Source organism: Lemur catta, chromosome 7 (assembly GCF_020740605.2).
Source record: "Lemur catta isolate mLemCat1 chromosome 7, mLemCat1.pri, whole genome shotgun sequence".
NCBI lineage: Eukaryota > Metazoa > Chordata > Mammalia > Primates > Lemuridae > Lemur > Lemur catta.
Window position 1 is genome coordinate 77,113,420 of NC_059134.1, and position 27,414 is coordinate 77,140,833.

The 27,414-nt window shown below is 32.6% G+C and overlaps 1 protein-coding gene and 1 long non-coding RNA gene across 2 annotated transcripts in view; one reads left to right on the forward strand and one right to left on the reverse strand.

Moving 5' to 3' along the window:
* The window catches only part of LUZP2 (leucine zipper protein 2), a 384,944-nt gene extending 363,578 nt beyond the window's left edge, over nucleotides 1-21,366 (forward strand). Inside the window, exons 9-10 of the mRNA XM_045556578.1 lie at nucleotides 20,141-20,218; nucleotides 21,002-21,366. Coding sequence (XP_045412534.1) covers nucleotides 20,141-20,218; nucleotides 21,002-21,106 — 183 coding nt within the window. The 3' untranslated portion in view covers nucleotides 21,107-21,366. The remainder of the gene's footprint in view (nucleotides 1-20,140; nucleotides 20,219-21,001) is intronic.
* LOC123641684 lies at nucleotides 395-23,273 on the reverse strand. The gene is made up of 3 exons (XR_006736329.1): nucleotides 23,220-23,273; nucleotides 7,660-7,730; nucleotides 395-441 (listed from the first exon to the last, which is right to left on the reverse strand). It is a non-coding gene; the product is annotated as an uncharacterized LOC123641684 (long non-coding RNA).
* Between the last annotated feature and the right edge of the window lie 4,141 nt (nucleotides 23,274-27,414).

Sequence of the window (27,414 nt, forward strand, 5' to 3'; positions counted from 1 at the left end):
AAGTCAATGCTTAGTCTTACACATGGAGAAAAAATTGGTGATAGTGTAGTTTAATTTGGTTTTTAATGTTCTACTTGACAAAATTAATAGCAAATTTATTCCTATTTCTTTTGTCAAATTTGATTTTCAGCTCTATGGAATTCAAAAATCTAGAAACCACAAAAAAAGAAAATGTTAAAAATAATAACAGTGAGAGAGACCTGAATGAAAACAACAGGAAACAGCTAGAAGCAGGCAACCCAGAGAGTATCCAAGACAGAGATAGGCAAGATTCTGTGATCACCGAAGATGTGGAAAGAAGATGAAGTCTAAAATGAGTTTAAAATTTATTTTTTATTGACTAAAACAATTACATTGTCATTATCAAAAAAAAGGTAGAGAAGAAAAAAATTTGGTTAACCTTTATCCATTTACTTTTGAACAGAAGAGATCGGTGCTCTCCTAATAATGAGAAAAGATGAAAAGGCACATTAGAGATAATTATTTTTGAAAAATATCTTTTTTAACAGCTTTATTAAAATATAATTTGCATATCATAAAATCAGCTTTTTATTATATATTTAAATAATTCATTACATTTACTGAGTTGTACAATCTAGTTTTAGAACATTTTCATCTAACTAATGAGAGCTCACATGCCTTCTTTCTTTCCATGAATCCCTGTTCGCACTGTCAGCCTCAGACAACTACAAACTTATTTCCTGTTTATATAAATTTGTCCTATCTGTAAATTTTATATAAATTGATCATATATGTAATATGTGATTTTTTATATCTGGCTTCTTTCACACAACATAATGATTTTGAGTTCACTTATCAATGGTTTGTTCCTTTTTATTGTTAAATAGCATTCCATTGTATGGTTGTTCCACATTTTCTTTATGCATTTACCAGTTGATACATTTTGGATTGTTTTCAATTTTTAGCCATATGAATAATGATACTATGAACATTCACATAAACCACTTTGCATGAACATATATTTTAATTTTTGTTGGGTAAACGCCTAGAAGTGGATATTGCTGGGGTTTATGGCAAATATATGCTTAACTTTTGAAGAAACAGACAAATATTTTTTTCCAAAGTGGCTGCTCTATTTTCCCTTCCCGTTAACAATATATGAAGAGTTCTGCTTTCTCTACATCTTTGGCACCACTCGTTTTTGTCTGACCCATTGTTATAAAGCAAATTCTACTGAGTGTGAAATCAAATTTCATTTTGTATTTAATTTTAAATTCCTTAATGATTAATGATGTTGAGCATGTTTTCATATATTTGTTAGAAATTCATATTATTTCTTTAGGTAAATTTTATTCAAATATTTTCTCCATGTTTTAATTCGGTTGTTTTCTTAGTATTGAGTAGTAATATTTTTATATATTCTGGATATAAATTCTTTACCAGAGATATAATGTGAAAATATTTCTCTCAGTATACTGCTTGTCTTTTCATTTTCATAATGTTAATTTTTAAAAAAGATAATTAATAGACTATTTTTGAGTGCAATTTTAAATTTACAGAATAATTACGCAATAGTACATACAGTTATACAAAACATCTTTCAGTTACTGATCTTTAGTTTAATTAAATTGTAGTCTGAGGGCATGCTTTACGTTATTTCTATTCTTTCAAATTTGTTCAAGTATATTTTATGGTTCAGAATACAGTCTATTTTTGTGAATGTTCCATGTGGGATTGAGAAGAATGAATGTATTCTTTGGTTTGATGAAGTATCCTATAAATGTCCATTAGATCCAGTTCACTTATGGTGCTGTTCAGTTCAAGTATATCTTTACAGATTTTGTACCTCCTGGGTTTGTCAATTACTGATAGAGGATGTTGAAGTTTTCAGCTCTAATAGTGAATTTGTCTATTTCTCCTTGCAGTTCTGCCAATGTTTGCCTTGTATATTTTGATACTCTGTTATTAGGTATATACAGGTTAAAGATTGTTATGAATTTCTGGAGAATGCACCCCTTTGTAATTAGGTAATTTCCGTCTATATCTCTCACATTTTTCTTGCTCTGAGGTTAACTTTTTCTGAAATTAATATGTCTACTTCAACTTTCTTTTGATTAGTATTAGCATGGTATATCTTTATCCACTCATTTTTAATCCATCTTTGTTTGTATAAAGTAAAGTTCTTCTAGAAAACATACTGTTTGTTTATTTGTTTAATCTCTTCTGACAGTCTCTGTGTCTCTTCACATTTGAAATGAATATTGATACATTTGGATTAATGTCTGTTATTTTTGTAATTGTTTTGAATTCACTGCACTTATTTTTTTTGTAAAACAATTTCCTACCCATCTCTACCAAAAATAGAAAAATTAGTTGAGTGTGGTGGTGTACACCTGTAGTCTCAGCTACTCAGAAGGCTAAGGCAAGAGGATCACTTGAGCTCAGGAGTTTGAGGTTGCTGTGAGCTATGATCCTGCCACTGCCCTCATGCCCAGGCAATGAAGCAATGAATGCCCTGTCTCAAAAAAAAGAAAGAAATTCTATCTTGTAATGTCTTTTCTGGTTTTAATTTTGAATTTTATAATTTCATTTTCGTTAGTCTCTTACCATATCAAATGTATACTTCTTTTGTAAAATTTTTTTTTTAGAGATTGCCTTTAAGTTTGCAATATACCTTTACAATACACATTCACTTTTAAATTACACTAATCATTTCATGGATTGTGTAAGTACCTTATAAGTATTTCCAATTCCTCCCTCACATTGCTTATAAAATAACATTTTTGTCATTCATTTTACCTAACCATAAGCTATTATCACCAAATACATTGTTGCTATTATTATTGTGAACAAACTGTGTTCTTTTGGATATATTAAGAATAAGAAAAATTTTAAAAATACATTATTTTACCTTTATGTATTCCTTCTTGAAGGCTCTTCCTCTTTTCTGATCTACATAATTTTCCTTCTCTTTGAATAACTTTCCAGACTTCTTGAAACATAAGACAAATTTCCTCATGTTTATTTTTGAAGCATATTTTTTCTGGATATAATTTCTAAGTTGGTGTGGGGTTTTTGTTGTCATTGCTTGTTTCAACACTAAATATTTCACTCTTCTCTGGCTTTTACATGGATTCTGAATAGAGGTATGATATAGTTCTCATCTTTATTTATTTACAGGTAAGTTTTCCTCTCTTAATTCTGTAAAAAGTTTTCTTTGTGGCTTTATGTAGTTTGAATATAGCATGCTGAGGTACAGTTGTGAAGGTATTTATCCTGCTTGTACTCTAATATTCATGGATTTGTGGTTGGTTTCTGTCATTATGTTCGACAATTTTCATACTTTGCATATATTTTCTGATCCTTTTTTTTCTTTTTTCTCTACTGATATTTCCATTACCTGTATGTTACTGTTTTTATAATTGTCCCAGAGTTCTTGGATATTTTATCATTTTTTTAACTCTCTTTTCTTTGTATATATCTAACTTTGGGAAATTTCTATTAACATATCTTCAAGCTAACTGTTTTCACTGGGCTGTGTCCTATATATTGATGAGTCCATCTAATGCATTCTTCATTTCAGTTACAGTGTTTTTGATTTCTAACATTTCCTTTGATTATTAGATTTTTCTATTTCTATACTTACATCCCCCATTTGGTCATGCATGTCATTAACTTTTTCTCTTAAAGCCCTTAGTATAAATTATTTTAAAATTCCCAGTCTGATAATTCCGTAACTCTGCCATACCTGAATCTGATTCCATTGCTTTCTTTACCACTTCAGATTTTGTATTTTTATTGAATTTTATAATGCCTCTAGTTTTTTATTGAAGTCAGACAAAATATATCTAGTAATAGGAACTGAGGTGGATAGACATTTAGTGTGAGGTTTTATGTTTATTGGGCTAGAAATTAAGCTGTATTTGTTTGCTCTATCTGTAGGTGTGAAAGACTTTAATTTCTTTTATTGTCTTTCTTTTTGTCAACCCTGTTGTCTTTGCGTTTCCTGAGAGTAGACTCTCCTTTTTAAATAGAGTCTGGCCCTTGAAATTTTGTAGCTATAATTACTGTTATTATATAGAATCCCTGTTAATGTGGTGATAAGTTATGGACAGAAAGTATTTTATAATTATTTTATTAGATTTAAGTCTTTTAGTGAACAAGATCCTTGAGCTGCAACCCCTCAGTGCTTCTCAGAATTTTATTTCCCCTTCACTTTGGTGTAATTGTATTGGAAGCTTAGATGGGGATCAACTTGAGTAATTTTCTTTCTCTGCTTTCAGATGAGGCTCTGGTGGTCTTTTTTCCTTGCTGGTTAGACCTTTGTTGTGGAGATGTCTGGATTTACTTAAGAATGGTTACTTCTTCCCTTAAGCATAGTTAAAAATGGTTACTTTCCCCATCCTTCTGACCAAACATGAGTGGTATTTCCCTATTCTCTTATCTTCACCATTAAAATCTTATGGGGATCCAGAAGGTAAAACCCACAGTAGCATGTGTGCTCTCTGACCTAGACTAGTCTTCTAGGAGTTTCTGTATTTCATAGTAGCCCATATTCAGCCACCAGGAATTTATTAAGTGTACTGTGTGGTGCTCCTGCCAGCTACTGGCTTCAGTGGTTTAGCTTCAGGTAGAATGTGTGTATCCTCAGTATTCACCTGTCTCTTTAGTTTGGAGGGTGGTAGTTTTTCCTGTAACCTGAAATCTCTTATAGATCTAAGGAAAGGTATTGGTTATCAGTCTTTTCAGCTTTTTTCTTAACTTTTTTCTTATTGTAAGGATGAATGTGGCAACTTCCAAGTTCTTTATATGTCAGAGCAGGAACCTAAAGTCCTGAATAGTGTCATTTGAAACACAGAAGTTTTAAATTTCAATAAAGTTCAATTTGTCATTTTTTCTTTTACTGATCATAATTTTTATAAATCTTAAAAACACCATATACCCGCTCTACAAACACAAAGATCATTTTCTTATGCTTTCTTATGAAATGCTTATGGTTTTATTTCTTACATTTAGATCAACAATCCATATTTAGTTATTTTTTGTGGAGAATACTAGGTAAGGTTCTACATTCATTATTTTCATGTTGATATTCAGTTGTCCCAATATTTACAACAATATTTTTATAGAATGTCCTTTTTGTATTGAACTGTTTTAGCACACTTGTCAAGAAATAACTGACCACAAATATGAATAGCTTTCTCAACTTTCAATTTTGCTTTATTGATCTATATGTTTATTCTTATATCTGTACCATACTGTCTTAACTAGTGTAGCTTTATAATAAGTTGTGAAATTAGGAAGTTAAAATCCTGTGACTTTGTTATTCCTTTTCAAGATTCTGTTGGTTATTCCTAGTCCGTCGCATTTCTTTATAAATAATAAGATCAGCTTGTCAATTTCAATGGAAAAGTCTTCTAGGAATTGGATAGGGATTGCATTTTATTCATAGATCAATTTAGGGAGAAATGTCATCTTAATAAAACTGATTCTTTCAATCCATAAACATGACATCTCTCTCCATTTACTTAGATCTTTTAAAATTTCCTTCAGCAATATTTTATAGTTTTTAATATGCAAGTCTTGCACTTCTTTTGTCTTCAGTATCCCCAAGTACTTTACTCTTTTTCATATTATTGTGAATTGAGTTTTTAAAATTTTATTTCCAGACTGTACACAGGAACACAAGTAATTTTGGTATACTGATTTTTATATCAGATTGAAGGATTTTAAATGAGTATGAGCTCTGAGTCAAACTGTGATGAGATTTGCAAATCATCTACATGGAGTTGCATTGTTGATTTCAAGTAATTATGATGCTACATAGAGAATAAGGGAGATAAATCTTTTATCTAATTTTGCTTATCAGCTAGACTGATAGATTATGTTCTATTCTGGAAATTACACTTCTAAGTTCAACAATGACAAATGAATTGTCTACTAAAGCTTGAGTGGAAAGCTGAAGAAGAAAGTTAGAACTGAACGTTGATTAGGTTCATTTATGCTTCAACCAGTTTCCACTGTGTAATCATGGATATTTAACCCCTTCAAGGCTCCTTTTATTTCTCTGAAAAAGATGGATAAATACCCATTTCCTAATGTAATTTGTTAAAAGAATCCAATGAGATGCCTCAGGTCAACTCTTAGAATATTACTGACATTGCAGGCTGTCAGTAATTATTACTTTCTGTTCCCTTATGCAAAGCTATGCTTCTCACGTAAAACCTCAATATATATTTTTGCATTAAGTATTTTAGTTAATTTCTAAAATGAGAAAGCTTAAAAGATAATAAAAAGTAATCTTAAAAGCTGTAATTTGAAAGAGGGAGTAGCCTTATTCAGTGCTACTTTATATGGCAGAACCAGATGCAGCTGGTGGAAATAGTTATAGGAAGAATAACATTTTAGTCAAATATAAAAATAAATATTTAATTAAAAGTATCTGAAAATAGAAGTAGCAATTGGAGGAGGTCCTACATGATAAAATAATGAAAAACATTCATTCTAGAATATAGCCAGGAAATGAAGCATTAATATAGAGGAATAGAATGACCATGTTGCATCCTTTTCAAGTCCAAGATTCTATGATCTTCAGCAAACTCACTAAGAGGTGACAAGAGTGCATGCCATCTCTCAGTAAATAGTTAGGATAGGTAATGCATATCAGTTCCTGTGGGTCACACCTGAGACTGAATAATAGGAAAGAAAGTGTGGCAATTATATAAAACCTAGATTTGAATACCAACTTTGCTGTTTACTAACATTGTCACTCTGGAACCTGACTTTATTATCCAGATCGCTTATCACTGTAAGGTAGATCAATAACTTTCAAACTTTAGAATGACTAAGAATCACAAGGTAAACTGGTAAAACTGCTTATGTTGTGGATCCATTCCCACATATTATTAAACAATAGGTCTGAGACAGAGTCCAGAAATGTGTATTGCTTTAATATACTCACCTAGATTTACTTTTGTTAGTATTTCATATTAAACACTTTGTTCTTAATTTCTTGCAGAATTATTATTAGGGATTATATGTTATGGACATTAAATATATCATGTTCAAGGTATATTTAACATACTTTGTTCACATCATAGATGTACTTATTAGCTCCTTCTTGAAAAGCTGATTTGCACATTTAGTATTCAAAGTCTCAAAATAGTCTATGGCCAAAGACCAAAACTTGGAGTTAAAGAACATGCTTATTTTTAGATATCTTTGTGGGTTTGTTCTAGTCCCTGTCTATGTGCTATGCAAGCCAGGCAGAGTCACTTAGCAAGTGGCCTCTGGATTCCTTGGTCTTTTTAGAATTAGATTTAAAACTAACTTGAAATGGATCACAAAAGGCTTAGCAGCATATTTGACTATCAGTTTGGGATATGTTTAAATTACTTTAAAAACAGCCATGCTTAAATGATAATATTGGAGTCCTATTGAGAAAGCAAAGCATATACTTACTCCATATCATTTTCCCACAGCTTGCAAATGTGCCTCATATTGTTTAATAGCATATCAAGAATTAAAGACATTGAACATTTTATTTTAATTTTCACTCAGGGATTAAGAGTTAATGCTCAATGTAAATATGTTTTGCAATGTTTCTGACTCCTGTAAGTAGAAAACATTTAATTTTCCTTACTGTGCTGAGGAAATGAAAAACAAAGATGGCTTATGTTTGGCACTAGGAACACTCACTCAATTTCCTGCCATTACATCTGCTTGCAAGTCCCTGACGAAAGGGAGTCTCTTTAACAGCAAAGCATTGCCTAGGGAAATAAAAGAAGAAAATGTGCAAAAAATAAATTCTAGTACTGTGAGTAGAAAATTATGCCAGCTTTTTCATGTTAAAACAATTTTGGCAGAAATTTAAGAAATCCTAGTTTGTTATTATATCCAGCATTCACTGTGTGGCACTTGATGGCTCTGAAGAGTTGTTGGCAGATGCTTGGTTAACAAAATTTTCTAAGCCATCCATGCCCTGTTGTAATCGGGCAGAAGACCACACGCCATTGCCATTCTGGACTACACTCCATCAGACCATCTGAAGAGGTTGGCTTCATCAGAAACATTATTGTGCTGCTATAATATTTTTCAAGAAGGAGCAGGCATGTCTCCAAATAATGCAGGAAAGGCAGATAGTTTCTAAATATCTTCAGAAAAATTATATGTTTTTTTCCTCATATAAATCTCCATGTTTACTTTTCTATAACATCCTAATTTAAAGCACCCAAAAATGTGAACGTAAGTGTAATTTTTTTTTCCAGAAACAGTGTAGAAACCTTAAGTATAATGGTTAACCTATTAATTTGATAAATAAAAATAACACATTAAGCACGACAACCTTCATGATAAATATATTGGCCAAACAGTAATGTGAAACACAGAACTTAATCTGAAAAATGATTCTTTGACTCCACCTATCTCCCTGCTAGACTCAGGAGGGCTTCCTCCTCTGAGTTTCCATATATTTTACCCATTATCACAGTAAACCTTGCATTTGATTATTTTTATAAGATTCTCATTTTGATGTAGATAATAAGCAATTTGAGGATGGATAATATAAAAATATATGTATTGTAAATTAAGTGTCAGAGAAAGACTATGACTTGCCTCGAGGCACCTGCTTAGGAAATATTACTGTCAGAACTTGCTTTCCTCCTAGTCTACACTCCTACCATTACCTCCATCAACTGAATTCAGAGTCATCACGTTGATTCAGTGTCATATTTTCAATCTTTTAACTTTTTACTTTTCAGTTTCTGACATTTTAAATACTAAAACATTACCAAAACATTATTCAGTAATAAATATGACAATTCCATTTCCTATATAAAGTAGAATCACAGAAACATTTAGTCAAATGCATTCATCTTTAAATAACTTTGCATTTAACTCCATTTCTTCTCCTTTGTAATATTCTAAAACTCCATTTTTTTCTCCTTTGTAATTATTCTAAAAATGGTGCTTGTTTTTAGCTTCTAGCTTGTTCCATGTCTTAATTAAATATGAAAATGAAAACTGAACTTATCTGTCACAGATACTTTTTGTTTGTAGAATTTCATGTTGCCCACTTATGCATTTATATAAATTATCCTGAGTTATTTTAATGTTTTAGAAAAAGTTCATAAGAAATATAATTTCTCTTGTGAAGTAGAAACAAATGTGTAATACTAATACCAAAGTTATAGCAATTGGCAAGGTCAGATTACAAACTGAAGGAAGGCTTGACAATGAATCTCTGACAAATCATTCCATCTGCTTTAATTCTTAAAGTTTGATTCTTTATTTCTGAGTGCAGCAGGAATAGACTATAATAAGATAAAGCAAAAGAGGATATTCTCCTTTTGTAGTGGTTTAATGATTGTTGATTTAGTTATCATGACCTTATGAAAAAGTCATTCTAAATATACCACTTATTTTCGTAAATAATTTCCAAATGGTATATTTGCATTGAAGCCAAACATATGAATGTATCATAATGAAAATCTTCTGATGCATTTGAATGCTTAAGTTATTATGCATTAGATGGGCTGATCTGAGGTATATGGCTGGAGGAAGAAAAAAAAAAGCATAAACAGCATCCTTCAAGGTTAAAGTTACTCAGGAAGAATGAGTGGTTTATTAATGAAACTTTTTTCTTACCCTGTTAAATCATAAACACAAAAGTAGGGGAGGGAAAGAAACAGAACTAGAGACTAAACAAAATAAAACAATGCAGCAACAAATCCTTTGGCAATGCCAGGATTTCTTTATTTATTTTTAATTTCAAAATATTAAGGGAGTACAAAGGCTTTTGTTACATGGATACCTATATTAAATATAATGCTTGAGTCAGGGCTTTTGGTATGACCGTCACCAGAATAGTGTTCATTGTACGCAATAGGTAAGATTCAATCCCACACCTTCCCTCCCACCATCCCCACTTCTTGGTTACCAATGACCTTTACATTTATTTGTTCCCATGTGTACACATCATTTAGCTCTCACTTATTAGTGAGAACATGTGGCATTTGGTTTTCCATTCCTGAGATACTTCACTTAGGATACTGGTCTTCAGTTCCATTTAAGTTGCTGCAAATAACATTATTTCATTCTTTTTTTATGGTGAAGTAGTACTCCATCGTATATATATATTGTGATATATATATATATATATAGATAGATAGATAGATAGATAGATAGATAGATAGATGATTGTGTTGTGATTCAAGTGCAGATGTCTTTTTCGGGAAATAACTTCCTTTCCTTTGGGAGAATCCCAGAAGTGAGATTGCTGGATTGAATGGTAGGCCTACATTATTTCTTTGAGCAGTCTTTATACTGTTTTCCATAGAGGTTGTACTAATTTTCAGTCCCACCAAAAGTATATAAGCATTCCTTTCTCTCTGCATCCACAGCAGCATCTATATTTTTTGACTTTTTAATAATGGACATTCTGAGAAGGATAAGGTGGTATCTCATTGTGCTTTTAATTTGCATTTCCCTGGTGATTAGTGATGTTTAGCATTTTTTCATATGTTTGCTGGACATTTGTCTATCCTTTTTTGAAAAACTTCTGTTCATGTCTTTTGCTCAGTTTTTAATGGGGTTGATTTTTTCTTGCTGATTTGTTTGAATTCTTTGTAGATTCTGGATATTAGTCCTTTATCTCTTGTTTCATTCTTTTACATATGGCTGTCCAATTTTCCCCAACACCATTTATTGAACAGGGTTTCCTTTCCCCAGTGCATGTTGTTTTCTGCTTTGTTGAAGATCAGTTGATTTCAGCTATATGAGTTTATTTCTGTGTCTTCTATTTTTGTTCCATTGGTTTATGGCTCTACTTTTGTACCAGTACCATCCTGTTTTATTTACTATGGCCTTGTAGTATAATTTGAAGTCAGGTAATATGATGCTTCCAGATTTGTTCTTTTTATTAGGATTGCTTTGGCTATTTGGGTTCTTTATCAATTCCTCTTAATGCTTGAGGTTATTTTTTCTAGATCTGTGAAAAAAGCTGTTGGTATTTTCATGAGAATTGCATTGAATTTGTAAATCACTGTGGGCAAGATGAATATGAACAGTTTAATGATATTGATTCTGCCAATCCATGAGCAAGTGATGTTTTTCCATTGGTATTGTCATCTGTGATTTCTTTCATCAGTGTTTTATAGTTCTCCTTGTAGAGCCCTTTCACCTCCTTGGATAATTATATTCCTAGACATTTCATTCTCTTTGTAGCTATTGTGAATGGTATAGAGTCCTTTATTTGACTGTCAGCTTGACTGTTATTAGTATTTAGAAATCCCAGTGATTTGTGTACATTCATTTTGTAACCTGAGACTTTGCTGCATTTATTTGTCATTTCTAGGAGTCTTGTTGTAGAGTCCTTAGTGTATCTAGATATAAGGTCATATGGTTTGCAAACAGGGATAGTTTGACTTCTTTTTCCCCAATTTGGATGTCCTTTATTTCTTTCTCTTGCCTGGTTTCTCTAGCTAGGACTTCCAATTCAACTAATGTTGAATAGAGGTGTTGGCAATGGGAACCCTCGTCTTGTTCCACTTAGGGCAAATGGTTTAAACTTTTCCCCGTTCGGTATGATGCTTGCTATGGGTTTGTTATATAAGGCTTTTATAATGTTGAGATATTTCCTTCTATGCCATGTCAACATTTTCTAATGATAATAATCAATATATTGACCAAAGAATTGTAAAATTAAAGTGAATATCAGTGCCTCCACTCTCATAGGAATCAAGCATTTATTGATAGAGAATTTTTGATTGAAGGAAGGGAACGCTAAAGAAGGAAGACGGAAGATAGAAGCTAAACTTAATTGAGCACATAACATATGAAAGATACTCCATTAACAACCTTTGCATGTTTTCTAAACATTCAATCTATTCTTCCAACATACATTGGGTTATGCAATATATTGCCTACCTTATTGATAAAGAACTGGAACTTCAGTAACATGCAGTAACTTTCCCACCTTAATACAGCTAATACAGGTAAAAGAATTTGCCTTGAGCCCATTTGGGCTGCTATAACAAAACACCATAAACTGGGTGGTTTCTAAACAATATTATTTCTCACAGTTCTAGAGGCTAGGGAATTCTTGATCAAAGCCCTGAAAGATTTGGTGTCTGGTGAAGGACAACATGGTCATAGACAGCCATCCTCTCATTGTAATTTCACATGGCAGAAGGGGTAAGATTATCTGTCTTGGGCCTCTTTTACAAGGGCATTAATCCCTTGTATGAGGTATAACCCTCATGACCTAATTGCCTCCCAAGGGCCCTGCTTCCTAACAGCATTATCTTGTGTATTAAGATTTCAACATATGAATTTTGGGGGGCACACATATTCAGGTCATAGCAAAATTCTGACCTGGGATGAGCTACCCCTTTACTCTATTCATCTTGCTGTGATACATTTGTCATCTCATTTCAGTACGATGTCAACATTTTGAATGTAAACACCATTGTCTTTATCTTACAATTGAGGAAAAATGAGGTTAAATAGCTATTAATATTTCCCAAACACCATTCCTCAGGCAAATGTTGGCCTGTGATAAAGTTTTCAACAGTGCATATACATAGAAAACTGACATAAAATAAAGAGCCAAATAGCAACATACAAGTCGATTTTCCATTAATCTCTTCTTCTTCTCTTCCTCGTTTTCCTCTTCTCCCTCCTCCTCCTCTTCTCCTTCCTCCTCCTCTTTCTTCTTCTTCTTCTCTCTCTCTCTTGATAATTTATTTTGGCAGTAGATCCTTTAGATAATTTTTAAATTAAAATGTTTTCTGAAATGTTATTGAAATATAGTAGTCTGGCTTTTTATGTATTTGTTCTAATATCAAAATTTAACATTGACAAACTCAATATTTGTTATCGGTGTTTCATTTTATTCTCTCATAAAATACCCAAGTCCAGGAAATTCAATGTTCAACTTATCCACATTTTCACAAACAGTAGGAGATGGAGTTGGGACTTAAATTCATATGTGCATTACTACCAAGCCTGTTCTTCCCACATTGTAATAGGAGTCCTGGTAATTAATAGAAACACCCTAGTATTAGAGTCTCTTCCACACTGTGTGTTGTTTCTCTCACACACAGGTAAGTAATTATCAGGGCTTGTCTCAACTTCACAGTTTTGTTGTTATCATGATTGCTTCTGTGGTCGTAATATAAACCTTTTTTTTTTTCTGATGGTAGTTCATTGCTAAAAATCACAGACACAAACTGGTTATTCTAGTGGTGTTGGTGACGATGTGTATATGAGAAAGAGTGTTTAATTATTTTAATAAAGATGTGTTCAGGGCTCATCCCACTTCATAATTTACAGACCCAGCTGGGCTCCTCCCTAAGTCTCCTGTATAATTGAATGGGTGAATTGAATATTGAAGCACCTGAATTTGTGCATGATTTCCCTATTAATCTGCATATTTTATTACTTGAGTTTCTATATCTGGGTACTTTACTAATCAGGTTGAATTTTACTTAATTGAGATGACGGAAGTATTTTGGAGACCTCTGCTACCCTTTGATTGTACTGTTGTATGCAATCCTCAAGATGATTATTTAAGCTTTTTTTGGTTTCTTTTAAAAAATGAAATAATTCTTTTGTATAATTAATCTATAATTATTATAACTCATTACATATCTATCCATTCTTCCCAAAGTAAAAAATTATATTGGTTAATTGTATATGCCTGAACATAAGGAGAAATGAGATGTGAACTTTTCCTTGAGTTCAAGGAAAAGAATTTGAGTTTCAAATAAGGAAGGAAGAACTTAAATTTTCAGGCACATTTCTCATTTAAACATCATATTTTTATGAACATGTATATTGCCCTATAGGCCAACTATACATAGACAAGCAATCCTTGTATAGATGGTAATTCAACAATCGAGAAAGGAAATAATGGAGTAAACTCCATGATCTCTGAAAGCTAGGGAAAGAACATAACCTAACCTGCTGAATTGTTTTCATGAAAAACGGTTTACAGCCTTGTCCACAGGACTGCCTGCTGCTATCATCTGCAAATTTCATTTTCAAAGCTGAGAAAACATAATCCTCAAAGTCCTCTGAGTTATAAGACACTAAATTTGTTGCATATCTTAGGTTCCGGCAAATGCATGTAAATGAAAAAATCTCATGGCTTACTTAGTAGCCTTTGGGTTGAGATACTTGATCATTTAAAAGATAAAATTATAAGATATATTGCTTGAGATCAGAAGTTAATCATGCTCTGATGATATGTATTATGTTAGTGTCAGGCAACAAGAGACTCTGGGTCATTTTAAAAAGGAACATTTATGTCATTATTCTTTTAGTTTTATAATTTAATTTAGGAATGGACTCATGAAATAAGCACTGATAGTTTAACTCCAAATATTTGAATATTATAACCTAACTTCTGACAAATATAGCCAAGTTTCAACTTCTTGTCTGGCAGGTGAGAGAAGAAAAATGTTGCTGTCTTGACAAGTCCTGAAAGGGAGAGAGGAACGCTTATAAAAATGGCATAGATTAGATTACAAACATGTCACTGAAGGACGAGGGTCATATCAGTGGCATGTTTGAACAAGCATTGTATGGAATGATAACTTTAGAATCTTGTTCATAAATTTCTTTAAATTTCATCATAGAGGAAGCATTAGCTTCTTAGAAAAAGTAGGCATGTTATTGCAGGATGTTTATAATATAATTATCTCTAAATAACTTCTACATTGAGTATAAATATCACTTCTTGGCATGTAAGTCCTTGACCTGTTTCTACTCTAGACAGGTCTCAATATTGCCCATCTCAGCTGCCCTCACCACTTACCTAGGATGCATTCCTCCCACCCACGTGTCTGCTTTCACTTCTCTGTCCTCATGACTCTGCCTCAGAAACTCTAGCCATTGCTCAAGCTTCAGTTCCTCCATAAGAAATCCCAAGTTCCTCTAATTAACTAAGAGTTGTAGTTTCTTATTTTCTGGGTAATATAGCTCACTGATTCACCAAGCCCCAATGTGTACCAACTATTTACTTATTGATCTCGGTAGGCTATTTCAAAAGTACATTATAAGAAAACTTTTTTGGTGGTGTCAAAAAGTGTGTTGTTAGCTACAACTGCAAAATGTGACGTGAAGGCCTCCCTTTTGATTAACTCAAAATCAACCAGCTGATCCCATGGGAGTGATATGCCATCATATTCATAGGCTCTGCCAGTGAGGACCTATCAAGGGGAGGAAGTTATATAAGGTTTGGACATCAGTGGGTGGGAAACATGGGGCCATTTTAGAATTCTGAGTATCAAAATATCTTAGTTAAGTCCTTTACAAACATTTTAAATTTTTAAAATGTGTGTTTTAAAATAATTTTTATGTAGATTAAAAAGATGTAAAGATAATGTGTTTCAGACACATAAATTGCTAGATTATTTGGTTTCAATGGCACTGTGAGTGTGAGAAAGTGTGTGTGTGTGTTATTGAAGGCTAAAGTTATAAACTGCCTGACAAAACTGAAAAAATAAATAAATAAACTTCCTTGACTGCCCTTTAGTTCACACCCTAGGGGGCTTTCCTTTCCTTGAAATACCTTTAGCCTTGACCTTTCAGCTTTCCTTATAGCAGGGTCCACATATTCCACAGATGAACAACAGAACCTCAGTCTTGTGAACAGCCAGCCAGCCATTCACACAAATTAGATGTGGACATCTTACACTTGGGCACAATTAGCAATGGCCTTGTCAAGCAATTTTTCATTATAAATTCACTGAGGTAACTCGGATTGTAAGAAAATAAATATACCTCTTTTATATCTTCATATCACTTAACACAGCTTTAATCTATAGTAAATGTGTAAATACCAATTAAAGTTGAAACAATTATCATTCTTAATTTGTTTCTAATATATAGCTTACCTATTATAGCACATGTCATGAAAAAGCATATAGAGCTAAAAACAATGAAAAGAAAAAAGAGTATCTGGTTTTAGGCACCTGAAGTAATTAAGCAAATCCTTCTTGTGTATCTAAAATGTCACACACATAAACTGAGCACATTGATTTTGTTTTAATACTTACAGAAATGGTCTGTGAAAGACATTAATATCTTTGTTTTTATAAGATGAAATTAAGTTCTACAACCCAGGAAGGTTGTAGAACTTCCCCTGATAGATCGGTTAGTGAAACCACTGGGACTCGGACACAGAGATGCCTGACCCCAAAGCCTGTGCTGTCACCACGCCATTGGGTGTGACCTGAAAGCACTTACCATCATCACACTTATCAGTCTCTGATACTCTCTTTTATATGTTCTTATTTATGTATTTATTTCTGCTTTATTCACTAGACTGTAACCTTCATCAAGAACAAGGATTTTGTCTTTTATCAATGTTCTCTTTTCAGTCAGTCAGCACCTGGCTCATAATAGAAATGCAATAATGTCTGTGGCATGAATGATTAAAGTATAAAGCCATTTTTGAAGCTCGATTTGGCTTTTAGTTTTCGAGAAGTTTAAAGATAACAAAGGTAAATCATTAGACTGTCTGGATTTCATTTATGTGTCTATAAAGGGAAAATTAAAAATCCATTTGCACAGGCAAAAGTTATTCCAACAGTTTTTCTATAACATTCTTGGCTATAGTTGCAATAATAAGTGACAATTTTTCCTCACTGATCCTATAGTAAGTTTTTCTTTTACCCTGTAATACAGCTTTTCTAAATGAGGAGATTTTATTTTAAGAATTACATTACGTTGTTTCCAAGGCAGCTGCCCTAGAAGTGGAACCGTTGGCATAATTCTATATTGTTTCCCAGTGTAACTCCAAGCCCATGGTTTATTGGATAAATCTTTAGATATAAACACAATTTGGTATAAACTTAAAACCTCTACTTTCTCAAGTCGTTTTTCTTCCCAAAGCAAAACATTAATTGAGGTAATTTTTTATTATTATTTTTACATTTTGGTGAAAAGAGAAGCAGTAGTAATAAGTGTTTTTGCAGCCCCTTTTATCAGAACTTTTTCCTCCATCTCGTTTTCTTCTCCTGTCTACTTTCCCTCTTCTTTCGCTATGTGTGAAAATTATATGCCTGTAGATTCTGCTACATAAAGGTTTGTAATGTCAGTGTCAACTGATCATAATTTTCGGCTTGTAACCATTAATGATAATAATAGGAGGAGAAAGGGAAACATTTTTACTATTTGTTAATATCTACATAGAATAGTTTTATATGTGTTTTCTAATTTTACTTTCAAATTAACTCCATCAATAAGTAGGCCCATTTTACAACCAAATCAGCTGAAGCCCAGAGGAAAATAAGTTGATCAAGATCACCAGTGAATAAGCATCAAAGTCAAAATTTGAAAGAAAGTCTATTTTAAACCAAAACACTTTTAACCAATAGCCAAAACTTTCTTTATACAACAATGTTGGAATTGAGTCAAATTCTTCTTGCTCTCCTTAAATTCCAGCAGTTCTCTGTAATTTTTGACAACTGGGGTCAGATTTGCAACAGAGTAAGATAACTATATGATAAACTTACCTTTTATGTCCTCACCAATGAATGCCTGTTTCCACAATGGCTGTAAGTTTAATAAGATGCTTATCAAAGCACAATATATACAAGACATAATTATGTCACCTTATCTCTGTTGCTTCTCTGAGAAACACTAAGAATTTTATGAATCCCATTTTATAAAATTTCCACAATGCCTATAAACACAGAAAAAGTAATTCTAAAGGTAGCGTTCATTATAGGATCAAAGTATCAAAAAAAAGTTATTGCTGTCTGCCAACCACATAACATTTTCTTTAATGCTGAAATGTAATAAGTTTTCATTGTTCACATGATCACAGCCTTGTCTTAGATAGTTGGTTGTGCTACCTTAATGAGATAAATACTCCATTGCAAATCCTATATTATCTTCCTCATGGCAGTGACCTCAAGCAATGCTTTACAGATAAAGAGTTTTGAGGTCAGGAAATGTTTGTTTCCTTCTTACAGATTTATAATACCTCTGAGTCTTATGAAGAAGTCGATCTTAAATTTCGCGTGTGCATTAGAATTGCCGGCATGCTGATTAAAAACGCAAGTGCCATAATGATAGGACAGGATACCATGGAGTAGTATTTTTTAACATTCCCCTCAAGTGATTATGTGAACGGATAATTTAAAATCAAAACTTTCAGGTCTTATATATTAAAGTCTCTGAGAAGAACTACAGCAAATACAACTGTTTAATGTGGAAATCATTTTTTCCCCAAACTTATATGATATATGAAGATTCTTTCCAAATGCCTTTTGGGAAATCCTACACTATGTAGCTTACTTTCTTCATGGTCTATATTTTCTAAACCTAACCTCAAGCAATTATCTTAGTTAATTTTTCAAAGTCTGAATGCAAGTATAATTGAAACAAAAGCCAGCTGGTTTATTATAGAAAAACAGATTATAATTTTTCCAGGGAAATGTAAGTTTCCAGTTCTAACTGAAACTCATACAACAAGAAAAAGAAACATTTTTCCCCTAGGTAGTGTAGAAGATTCCTCTATACATCTGCTTAAAAGTATTTGGAATAAAGTAGTTAAGGTTTCAACTATTGATTTCTGTCCTGATGGTTACAATCTCAATTTTCCTTTATAGTGTGGGCTTATTTAGAAGGAAATAATTGTTTATTAAATTTGGGGGCCCCTGTCAAATATACCCAAACCTGGTCATACAAAGAAAGTAGGCATTTATTAAAATTCTAAAGTATTGAACTATTTTCATGTCCTATGCATGTTTTTATTAATTCATTATTAGTAGGCATTTAGCTATGACCTAGGGGTGATAAATGTAGCCCCTTTCTTGAAGGAACTTATCATTTATTGAGGAGCAAGACATGCTTATGCATGTAAAAGCAATGTTAAGTGCTAAAGTTGTTATATGCATAGTACCTTTAGAATAGGTCAGTGTGACTGAAGTTATCTAGTGGTGGAATGGTGGAAAGAATGAGGTATGAAGGACATGAATATTTGGTTTTCAGTATCTCACAGTGAAGAAAGACTTTAATGAAAATGGAATGGTGTACACATTGGCAAGGAAGGGTAAAGAAAGAAAGAGTGTTCAATTAAGAGCTATATGGTGTAAAAAGAGGGCATATGTAAAAATAACTTTGTTTTAAAATCTGAATTGGAGTGGGTTTAATCTACACAATCTCTTTAGTTATTTTCTACACAATTTTTTAAATGTGAAAGTTTGAAGCCAGCTTATGTCTTCGTCTCCTCGTTGACCCAAGGAAAGAAACTGACTTGTTCAATACCAGAGCGATTTACTTATCCAGTTGCCATTATTTAACTCTTAGGCTCTGTTTTACACATGGAAAGGATTATGGGAAATCGCACACACACACACACACACATACACACACACACACAGACAAATGGAGACTCTTACACTAAATATTTTGCTGTTAATTAAAAAGAGTGTTTATAATAAAGAAGAAATGAAGGGAGGAAGGAGAAAAAAGAGGCAGTAAGGAAAGAAGGAAGGAAGGCGTGGAGGGAGGGAGGAAGGGACAATTCAATGTTTTAACCTTGGTCAAAAAGGAAATGAAGCCCAATTGGAATGTGGTTTTTTGTTTATTTTAATTTTTTACTTCCAGCAATTGATCTTCTTCAAGTCTGGTGAGGCTAAACAAGTAAGATGAGATTTTCTGGTTAGAAAAATTTAGGATCTTAGTTCCAGTAATATTATCTTTTTTTAAAGATGTTGAGGATTTTTTTAGTAGACAGATTGATGATCACATTATTTAAATTGCTTTCTGTCCTGCAATATTGATGTTCCTGCAGGCACACAGATCATTGACATATTTAAATCTTAGAGTCTAGGTTCATCACAGATATAGCAGTTTTAAAGTCCTTTACTTCATTTTTAACATTTGACAGACAAATTTCCATTGGAATTGTATTTCTTTGTAGTAGCTGATTGCCATAAGTGTTTCTGAGATCCCAAAACCAATCCTGAATGCTTGATTTCTCCTTGGGATTCCTTTTTTGTTGTGATGCTTTTGACCCTAGCTAGCCCTTTCAGCATAAATTCAAGTGATGGAAACTTCTCAATGAGAAAATTTCAAAGGCGTTTTTGTTTTGCTTTGTTTTGTTTTTATTCCCTTTCTTTGTTTAACTTCATTGACCTGTTTTCAATTGCTGCTTTTTTAGGAGGGCAAAACCTGTTCAATGAAGCACAAAGAGAGTCCTCCAAGTAATACCACTGCAGAATCAGAGGCTATCCCACAGGTATTTTGTTTGTGTTCTTTTTGTTATGTAAGAAAGCACTTCTTGGATCCATCGTATGCAGTGCTTTTCTCTCTTGCTCTAGCTGCAGCACCATGCTGTATTGGCTAATACAATGTAATTCCTTCACCTGGTGCCCTTGAACTTTTCCATGGCTGTTCTGTCTTCCACTAAGTTTTTGGTTTGGTATGTGAAGCCTTGGGAAGATCAACAATGAGGGGAGCCCTCCCTCTCCTCCTCACTGCCTCCCCCTCCCCAGCAACCAGAAAACAAAACAGAAATAGAGATTGATTAAAAACAGGCATATGTTCCTGTGTGGGGCCAAGGAGATTACAGAAGATTTCAGGAAGCAAGAGAGGTGGAAAAAAGTACACATCAACCATAGAAAGTAAAAAACAAGCACAAGTCAAGAGGTTGATTCTGAATTTTTATTTGTGCTGTCTTACATTTGACCAAATATATTGTATTATAGCAATTCTTAAGTTTCTTTTTTCACTTAATACAATATTTCTCAAATTATGGATTATATTAATCAGAGGTGAATGGTTTGGCCGAGTTTTCTCAAAATAATATTTGAAATATCTTGGCACTTGTATACAAAATATTTTTTATGTGCTTTCATGAGGTAGGAATCTTTACATTTGCTTCATTTTTGTCTGACATTAGTTTTATATATATATGCTGTTTTTGAGATATGTGAGTTTTCATTATTATTGTTAGAATTTTCTATTTTTACCTTAAAATATATTTATTTTGATTCTTCTAATTGTCTATATTGTTTGACAGAAATTGCAAATGCCTCCTTGTTCTGAATGTGAGGTGAAAAAAGATCCAGAAAAACAGTTGACCAACTTTGAAGGAATGCCAGCTAGAGAAGAAAAAATACTGTAAATACTAAGAAACTGTGTTAAAAACATCCATTTGCTATTGTCTTCATACTCTTTTTAGACCACAGGCTTGATGGAAATACTAAATTTCTAAAGCATGTAACTTTTTCACAATTTTATGTAACTTTATAAAGTAGTCTACAAACTTTCAAGAAAATTCCAGGCCAGTTATGATCCTTAAGTAATAACCTAATTGAAATGGATATCCAATCATTAATATTTCCTTGTCATCAATAAATTGCCCCATATAAATTGGTTTGCTTTGAAATCAAATACAACATACCACTTGATTCTCTTCATTCATTTGAATATCTACTGTATGACGTAGCTGTTGAAATCAGTTGGAGGATGATAAAGTATTATGGATCCTCTGCATTCTTAAAATCTGAATTGCAACCATATCATAAAGATTTTGGTATACGTTAGCCAACTGGAGTCATTTTCCTCAGTGTTGGAATTTGTGCCAACATAAATGAATCTTTTATTTGACAATGTTTATTGCTATTCTTATTATTTTGAACTAATAATAATTATTTTGCCTAAATAATACCAAGGCAGTTCTGGCAAGGGTTTAGTCAGTTAACAGAATTTATGAAATATATTTGTCATGATGTAGAAAAAATATTTGGATGTATGAATGACTAAATTTCTGACACAATTGATAAAATTTTTGGCATTCTAAAGATATATTTGCTATGTATGTCTCCTGGAATTATTGCAAGTTGGGAATTGAGTTGTTTCAAATACTTGGCATGATTTTTATGAAGTCGAGTAGTGTAATGTGAGGTGGGAGGAGTGTTCTAAAATACAAATATGAAAGCAGACAATATGTATTTCAAAATGGATATTTGATGAGAGTGAAAGAGCCATGTAGATCCAATGACCCAGATACATATTTTTTTGAAAAGCAATGTATTATTGAAATAAATCAATGGCAGTGTTAAACTTTGAAGTTGGGATTTTATATAGGAATATTACAGGTCAAATCAATACACTCGAATAATCTGAACATAGTTCACAAGCAAGAGGAATTGCCATGAATAATTTTCTGATTGATGGGATGGTTAGAACATCAAACTTGCAGACTCATATTAATAAGCTAACTGATCTAGTTAGGTTGTCGGCACTGAATATATTCACTTCCACTGTTAGACACATTTTACAAATGCAGAAAGCACATAAAACCATTGGTTTTACAGAATGGCTCTGTCGAGCCACAATTATTACATTTGGAGCAGTGTATCCTAGAAAATAGTTAATAAAATATATTAAATGAAATCTAGAATCAATAGATAAACTTAAATTCTGTGATAGAGTGGCACACCTTTGATCACAATGACATATTCAAAGAAATTTAAAGATTTGGAGAAATGGAAAATATCATTAGTTGTAAAAGTAATATTGTGGTATCTTCATATAGCAATTCTATTTTCAGAATAGTTCAGTGTCATTTACCAGTACAGACGGTCCTCAACTTATAAGTGTGAGTTATGATTTATTTGACATTATGATAGTACAAAAATGTCACGATTTCTATGTACTTCACATTTTGAATATCGATCTTTTGTCTGGCTAGTAATATGTGGTACATAAGATATTCAATACTTTATTATAAAATAGGCTTTTTATTAGGTGATTTTGCCCAATTATAGGCTAATGTATGTGTTCTGAGCACGTTTAAGGTAGGCTAGATTAAGTTTTGCTGTTTGGTATGTTAGGTGTATTAAATACATATTTGACTTATATTTTCAATTTATGATGGGTTTATATGTACATAAACCCCAGTGTAAGTCGAGGAGCATCTGTATTTTTGATATAACAAACTACCTAAGTAAGAAAGAGAATTAGTTTTATAGCTGATACATAGAATTTTCAGATGCAGTAACCACGATAAATGAAAAGATCAAGGTCTGAATTTCCTGCAGACTCCTTCCCAATTCTAAACATCATTTAATTCTACAAGGTAGAATATTACTACTTGCCCAAGTTTTGTTCCTTGTAATTTTCCTATTGTACCCAAGAGTCCTAAGTATCTTCATATATTTTTGAAAGGGAAATAGATCATTAAGTTTTAATTTAGTTTCACTCTTCTACTCCCAACCTGGGCCCCAACTTACCTTCTAGACCCTATGGATCCATTTCACCATCTCACTTTAACACAGCACATCTTGAGACATCTTTGGGCCTAAAAAAAAATAAATAAATAAGGAGAATCAGGCTGATAGTTTCTGAAATTTTTGAATGATAATGTGTTGTAAGAGGAGAATTTTGCTTAATGTTAAACAAATTAGAATAGCTTCATTTCTTGTTTATTTTCTCTTTGTTCTAAATTCCTATTCTAGTATGTAACAATATAATAAGTTTGATTTTATTAATTCATGGCATAATTAAGTGGGCTTTGAATCAGCATAATGTATTTTTTTTCCTTTAAACCCATATAGCATTATACATTCTGCAGAGTTTACTGTGGTATATTCATGGCAACATTTGTTCCAAAAAACAAACAAACAAAAACCAATAAAACTTGTAGTAGGAGATCTTTATAAATATTTTTAAAAAATATTCTGGGAGTTCCTTTTAATAGTTAAGTATGAGATTCTTTTTTAAAGTATATTTTATGACTGTACTTTAATGAATACATTTTACTTCTTTCACTTATTTAATTGCTTTAAAATAGGACCAGAGAGGTTTAAAGTGTTTCACTTATGTCTGTGACTTTTGTCTATAAGATAGGTGTCATTCCTTATTATATCTTTTAATTAACAGGTATATAAATAGATGTTTTTTGAGGAATTAACATTAAGAGCCCAGACATCCTCAAATGAAATAAAACTTTAACCTAAATGTTGATTATACATGTATAACTCTATTATATACCTGTAATGACAAAGCGCAAAAGATTACTTACATTTCTCAGAATATGAATTGATTCCTATTGAACAAACAACTTTCCAATGGAATAACTTGTTTTAATATAAGTACTACCAGAACTAATAAAAATTTTATTTTTCTCTGGTTATTTTAAAATACTAATCAATGCTATGTATTTGTTTCTAAGTTAGGAATTTGTTTTGGGCTTTGTGTTTTCTTGTATGTGCATTAACTATGTAAACTGAACCAGTTCCTAAAACACATAAAACCTAAATGAATGCTGGCAGTGTCTATCCAATGCCAGAATTCTCAGAAGAAAAGTGAGTAATTCAGTCATTCATCTGGATGTGGCTTTTCTGTGTAATCTAAATATCTGAATATTGAAAATATTAGGCAGCTTACTTTCTTTTTTCAGTCTTTCTGCAGATGTTTAACATCACAGTACTATTTCATATGTAATTCAGTTTCATAAAATATGCTCAATTACAAGTCTAAGACAGTTACATGTGATGGAGGCATTTACTGTTTTAGACGGACAATGTGGATAGCTGGACTAAAACAATATTTTTGAACAATGCTATAATGAAATCTTTTATTTTTGTAGCTCAGACACTGTAAAGTACTAATTGCAGCAGAGACTGAAATAATAATTGGCAGCACAAAGTAGCCTGAACTGGCCAGACCTAGAGAATAGTGAAAACGTATATTTGTTTACTTAAGAGACATTTTCTTAGTCATGTGTATAGTCTTAAATTTTCCCAAACTATGTGTTCTCTGGATTATGTTATAATAATATTAACAACAGTCAAGTGATGAAGAATAAAAGGTGCTGAAAGATGGCCTATTTTTGTTCAATAAAGTTTTGTTACTAAGACTACAATGTATATTATCCTATATAAGCTAATTGGAAAAAAAACAGATATTAACATTAAAATAGTACTTGCTCTGTGTCTAAGAACTTTTTAAAAATGTCATCCTTGAAGTTTCATTAATCTCTCTTTTCCAAAGCTCCCAAAATATTTTATTTATTAATATAATGTGTTTTTTTAAAAATAGCTTTCCATGATGGGAGATGTTTTTCTCCTTTTTTCAGTTTAAATTTGTATTTTTAACTGATGAATAATTATTGTGTATATTTAAGGGGTACAATGTGATTTTTTGAGATATATAGTGATACATACACACCTTGTGGAATGATTACATCAGGCTAATTAACATATTTATCAGCTAACAAATTAATCTCCAATGCTTAGAACTAGCTGCCTCATAGAAGATGCTTGAATGTTTTTTGAAGGAATTAATTTAGGGCCTGAAGCAGCAAAGGAACAAGCAGAGGAATCAGCAAGAGAGCATATCATGGTATGGGATGGTAAGATGCAGTCTTTTATATTATGTTTTATTTGTGTTGTTGTTTTGTTTTGTTCTTAGAATAATTTTCCTTTTCCTTTTTTCTCTGAAAGCTTCATCTATGGGCCTGTGGCTGTGACTTTAAGCAGAGTACATATGGCATCCCTAGAAGAATTTTGAAATGCAGATCAATGTAATAGACATATTTCACATGGGCTTTATGAGTCTTTAATTTGCATCCAGCTCTGACACACATTTGGACTTGCACAGATCCCTTAAATTCTTTTAGTATTAGTTTCCCAAACTCTCTTGGGTCTGAAGCAGTTGGATTGAAATCAGAGATTTCCTTGTCCATTGTGGAGACCTACCCCTGTAGAAGAAATAACTGTAGGGCTGCCGAGGAGGTTAATGGACACCCAGAGGATGGGACTCAGGATTCCATAATTGCCTCATCTTCAAATAGAGTATTTATTCTGTTACATCCTTTATGTATATTGCACTTATACAATCTGAATATACTTTTAGTGGAGAAAGGGAGTCCAAGTCTAAAGTGATTTGAAAATCATAGAGCAAGAAACTCTCTACAAACTCTTCTTCCTATTTGTTCATTCAGTCAGCCAGTCATTCAGTCATTTGATAGATACTCTTAAATACTCTAATCAGTGCTATGTATTTGTTTCTAAGTTAGGAATTTGTTTTGGGCTTTGTGTTTTCTTGTATGTGCATTAACTATGTAAACTGAACCAGTTCCTAAAACACATAAAACCTAAATGAATGCTAGCAGTGTCTATCCAATGCCAGAATTCTCAGAAGAAAAGTGAGTAATTCAGTCATTCATCTGGATGTGGCTTTTCTGGGTAATCTAAATATCTGAATATTGAAAATATTAGGTGGCTTACCTTCTGGGCGGGGTGCGGTGGCTCACGCCTGTAATCCTAGCACTCTGGGAGGCCAAGGCAGATGGATCAATTGAGCTCAGGAGTTCGAGACCAGCCTGAGAAAGAGCGAGACCTTGTCTCTACTTAAAAAAAAAAAAAAAGAAAGAAATTAGCTGGACAACTAAAAATATATATAGAAAAAATTAGCCAGGCATGGTAGCACATGCCTGTAGTCCCAGCTACTCCGGAGGCTGAGGCAATAGGATTGCTTGAGCCCAGGAGTTTGAGGTTGCTGTGAGCTAGGCTGATGCCATGGCAATCTAGTCAGGGCAACAGAGTGAGACTCTGTCTCAAAAAAAAAAAAAAAAAAAAAAGATTCTGAAATGTGCCTGCCATTCCACTTGTTGAGGATCCAAATGTAAGCAAATGTAATAATTATGAATACTAATATATTTCATATGTACCATTCGTTTACTTTTTTTTAAAATTAGTTAAATGTTTTCAGGATTTATTGAAATAGACATTACAATTATCTTTATATCACAGATGAGAAAATTTAGGTAGAAAAATATTAATTAAATTGCCCAGAATCACATAGCTAGTAAGAGGAAGAGGTCAGATATGGACCTGAAAATGAGTTGCTGGAATCCATGTGCTTAGCTTAATTACTTCACCATACAGCCTTTCCTGAAAAGCCCAGGACCCTGCCCTAATGAAACTTGTAGTTTAGAGAAAGAGACAACCGTGAACGAAGGAAACACACAGATACATATTGCATGACTGGTACAAAGAAAAATTTGGGTTCTCTTCACAGCATATCATGGGGTGGGGGATATCTGAATGTATATTAGCTGTGTGAAGGGTTAAAGGAGAAAAATTTTTAAGCTGAGTTTAATGAAAATATAATATTTTGTATGGATGTCCAAAACATCAAAAATAAAATGTGATATAGTATTTTTAGATAATAGCTAACAATACTTGAAAGTGAATACTTGAATTCAAATAACTAGAGAGCTGTGATTTAGTGCTTTGCAAAAAATGAAAGCGTTTATGGGAGAATCATCATTGCTTCCTATTCTCCGTAAACTATGATATCTGGGTCTATTAGGAGTAGATGACACTGAAATGAAATATAAGTTTCTTCCATAGAACTTCATTTATTGTGCTAAAACTTGTGTAAAACTTCTCTTTCTCTCTCTCTTTCCTTCTCTCTCCA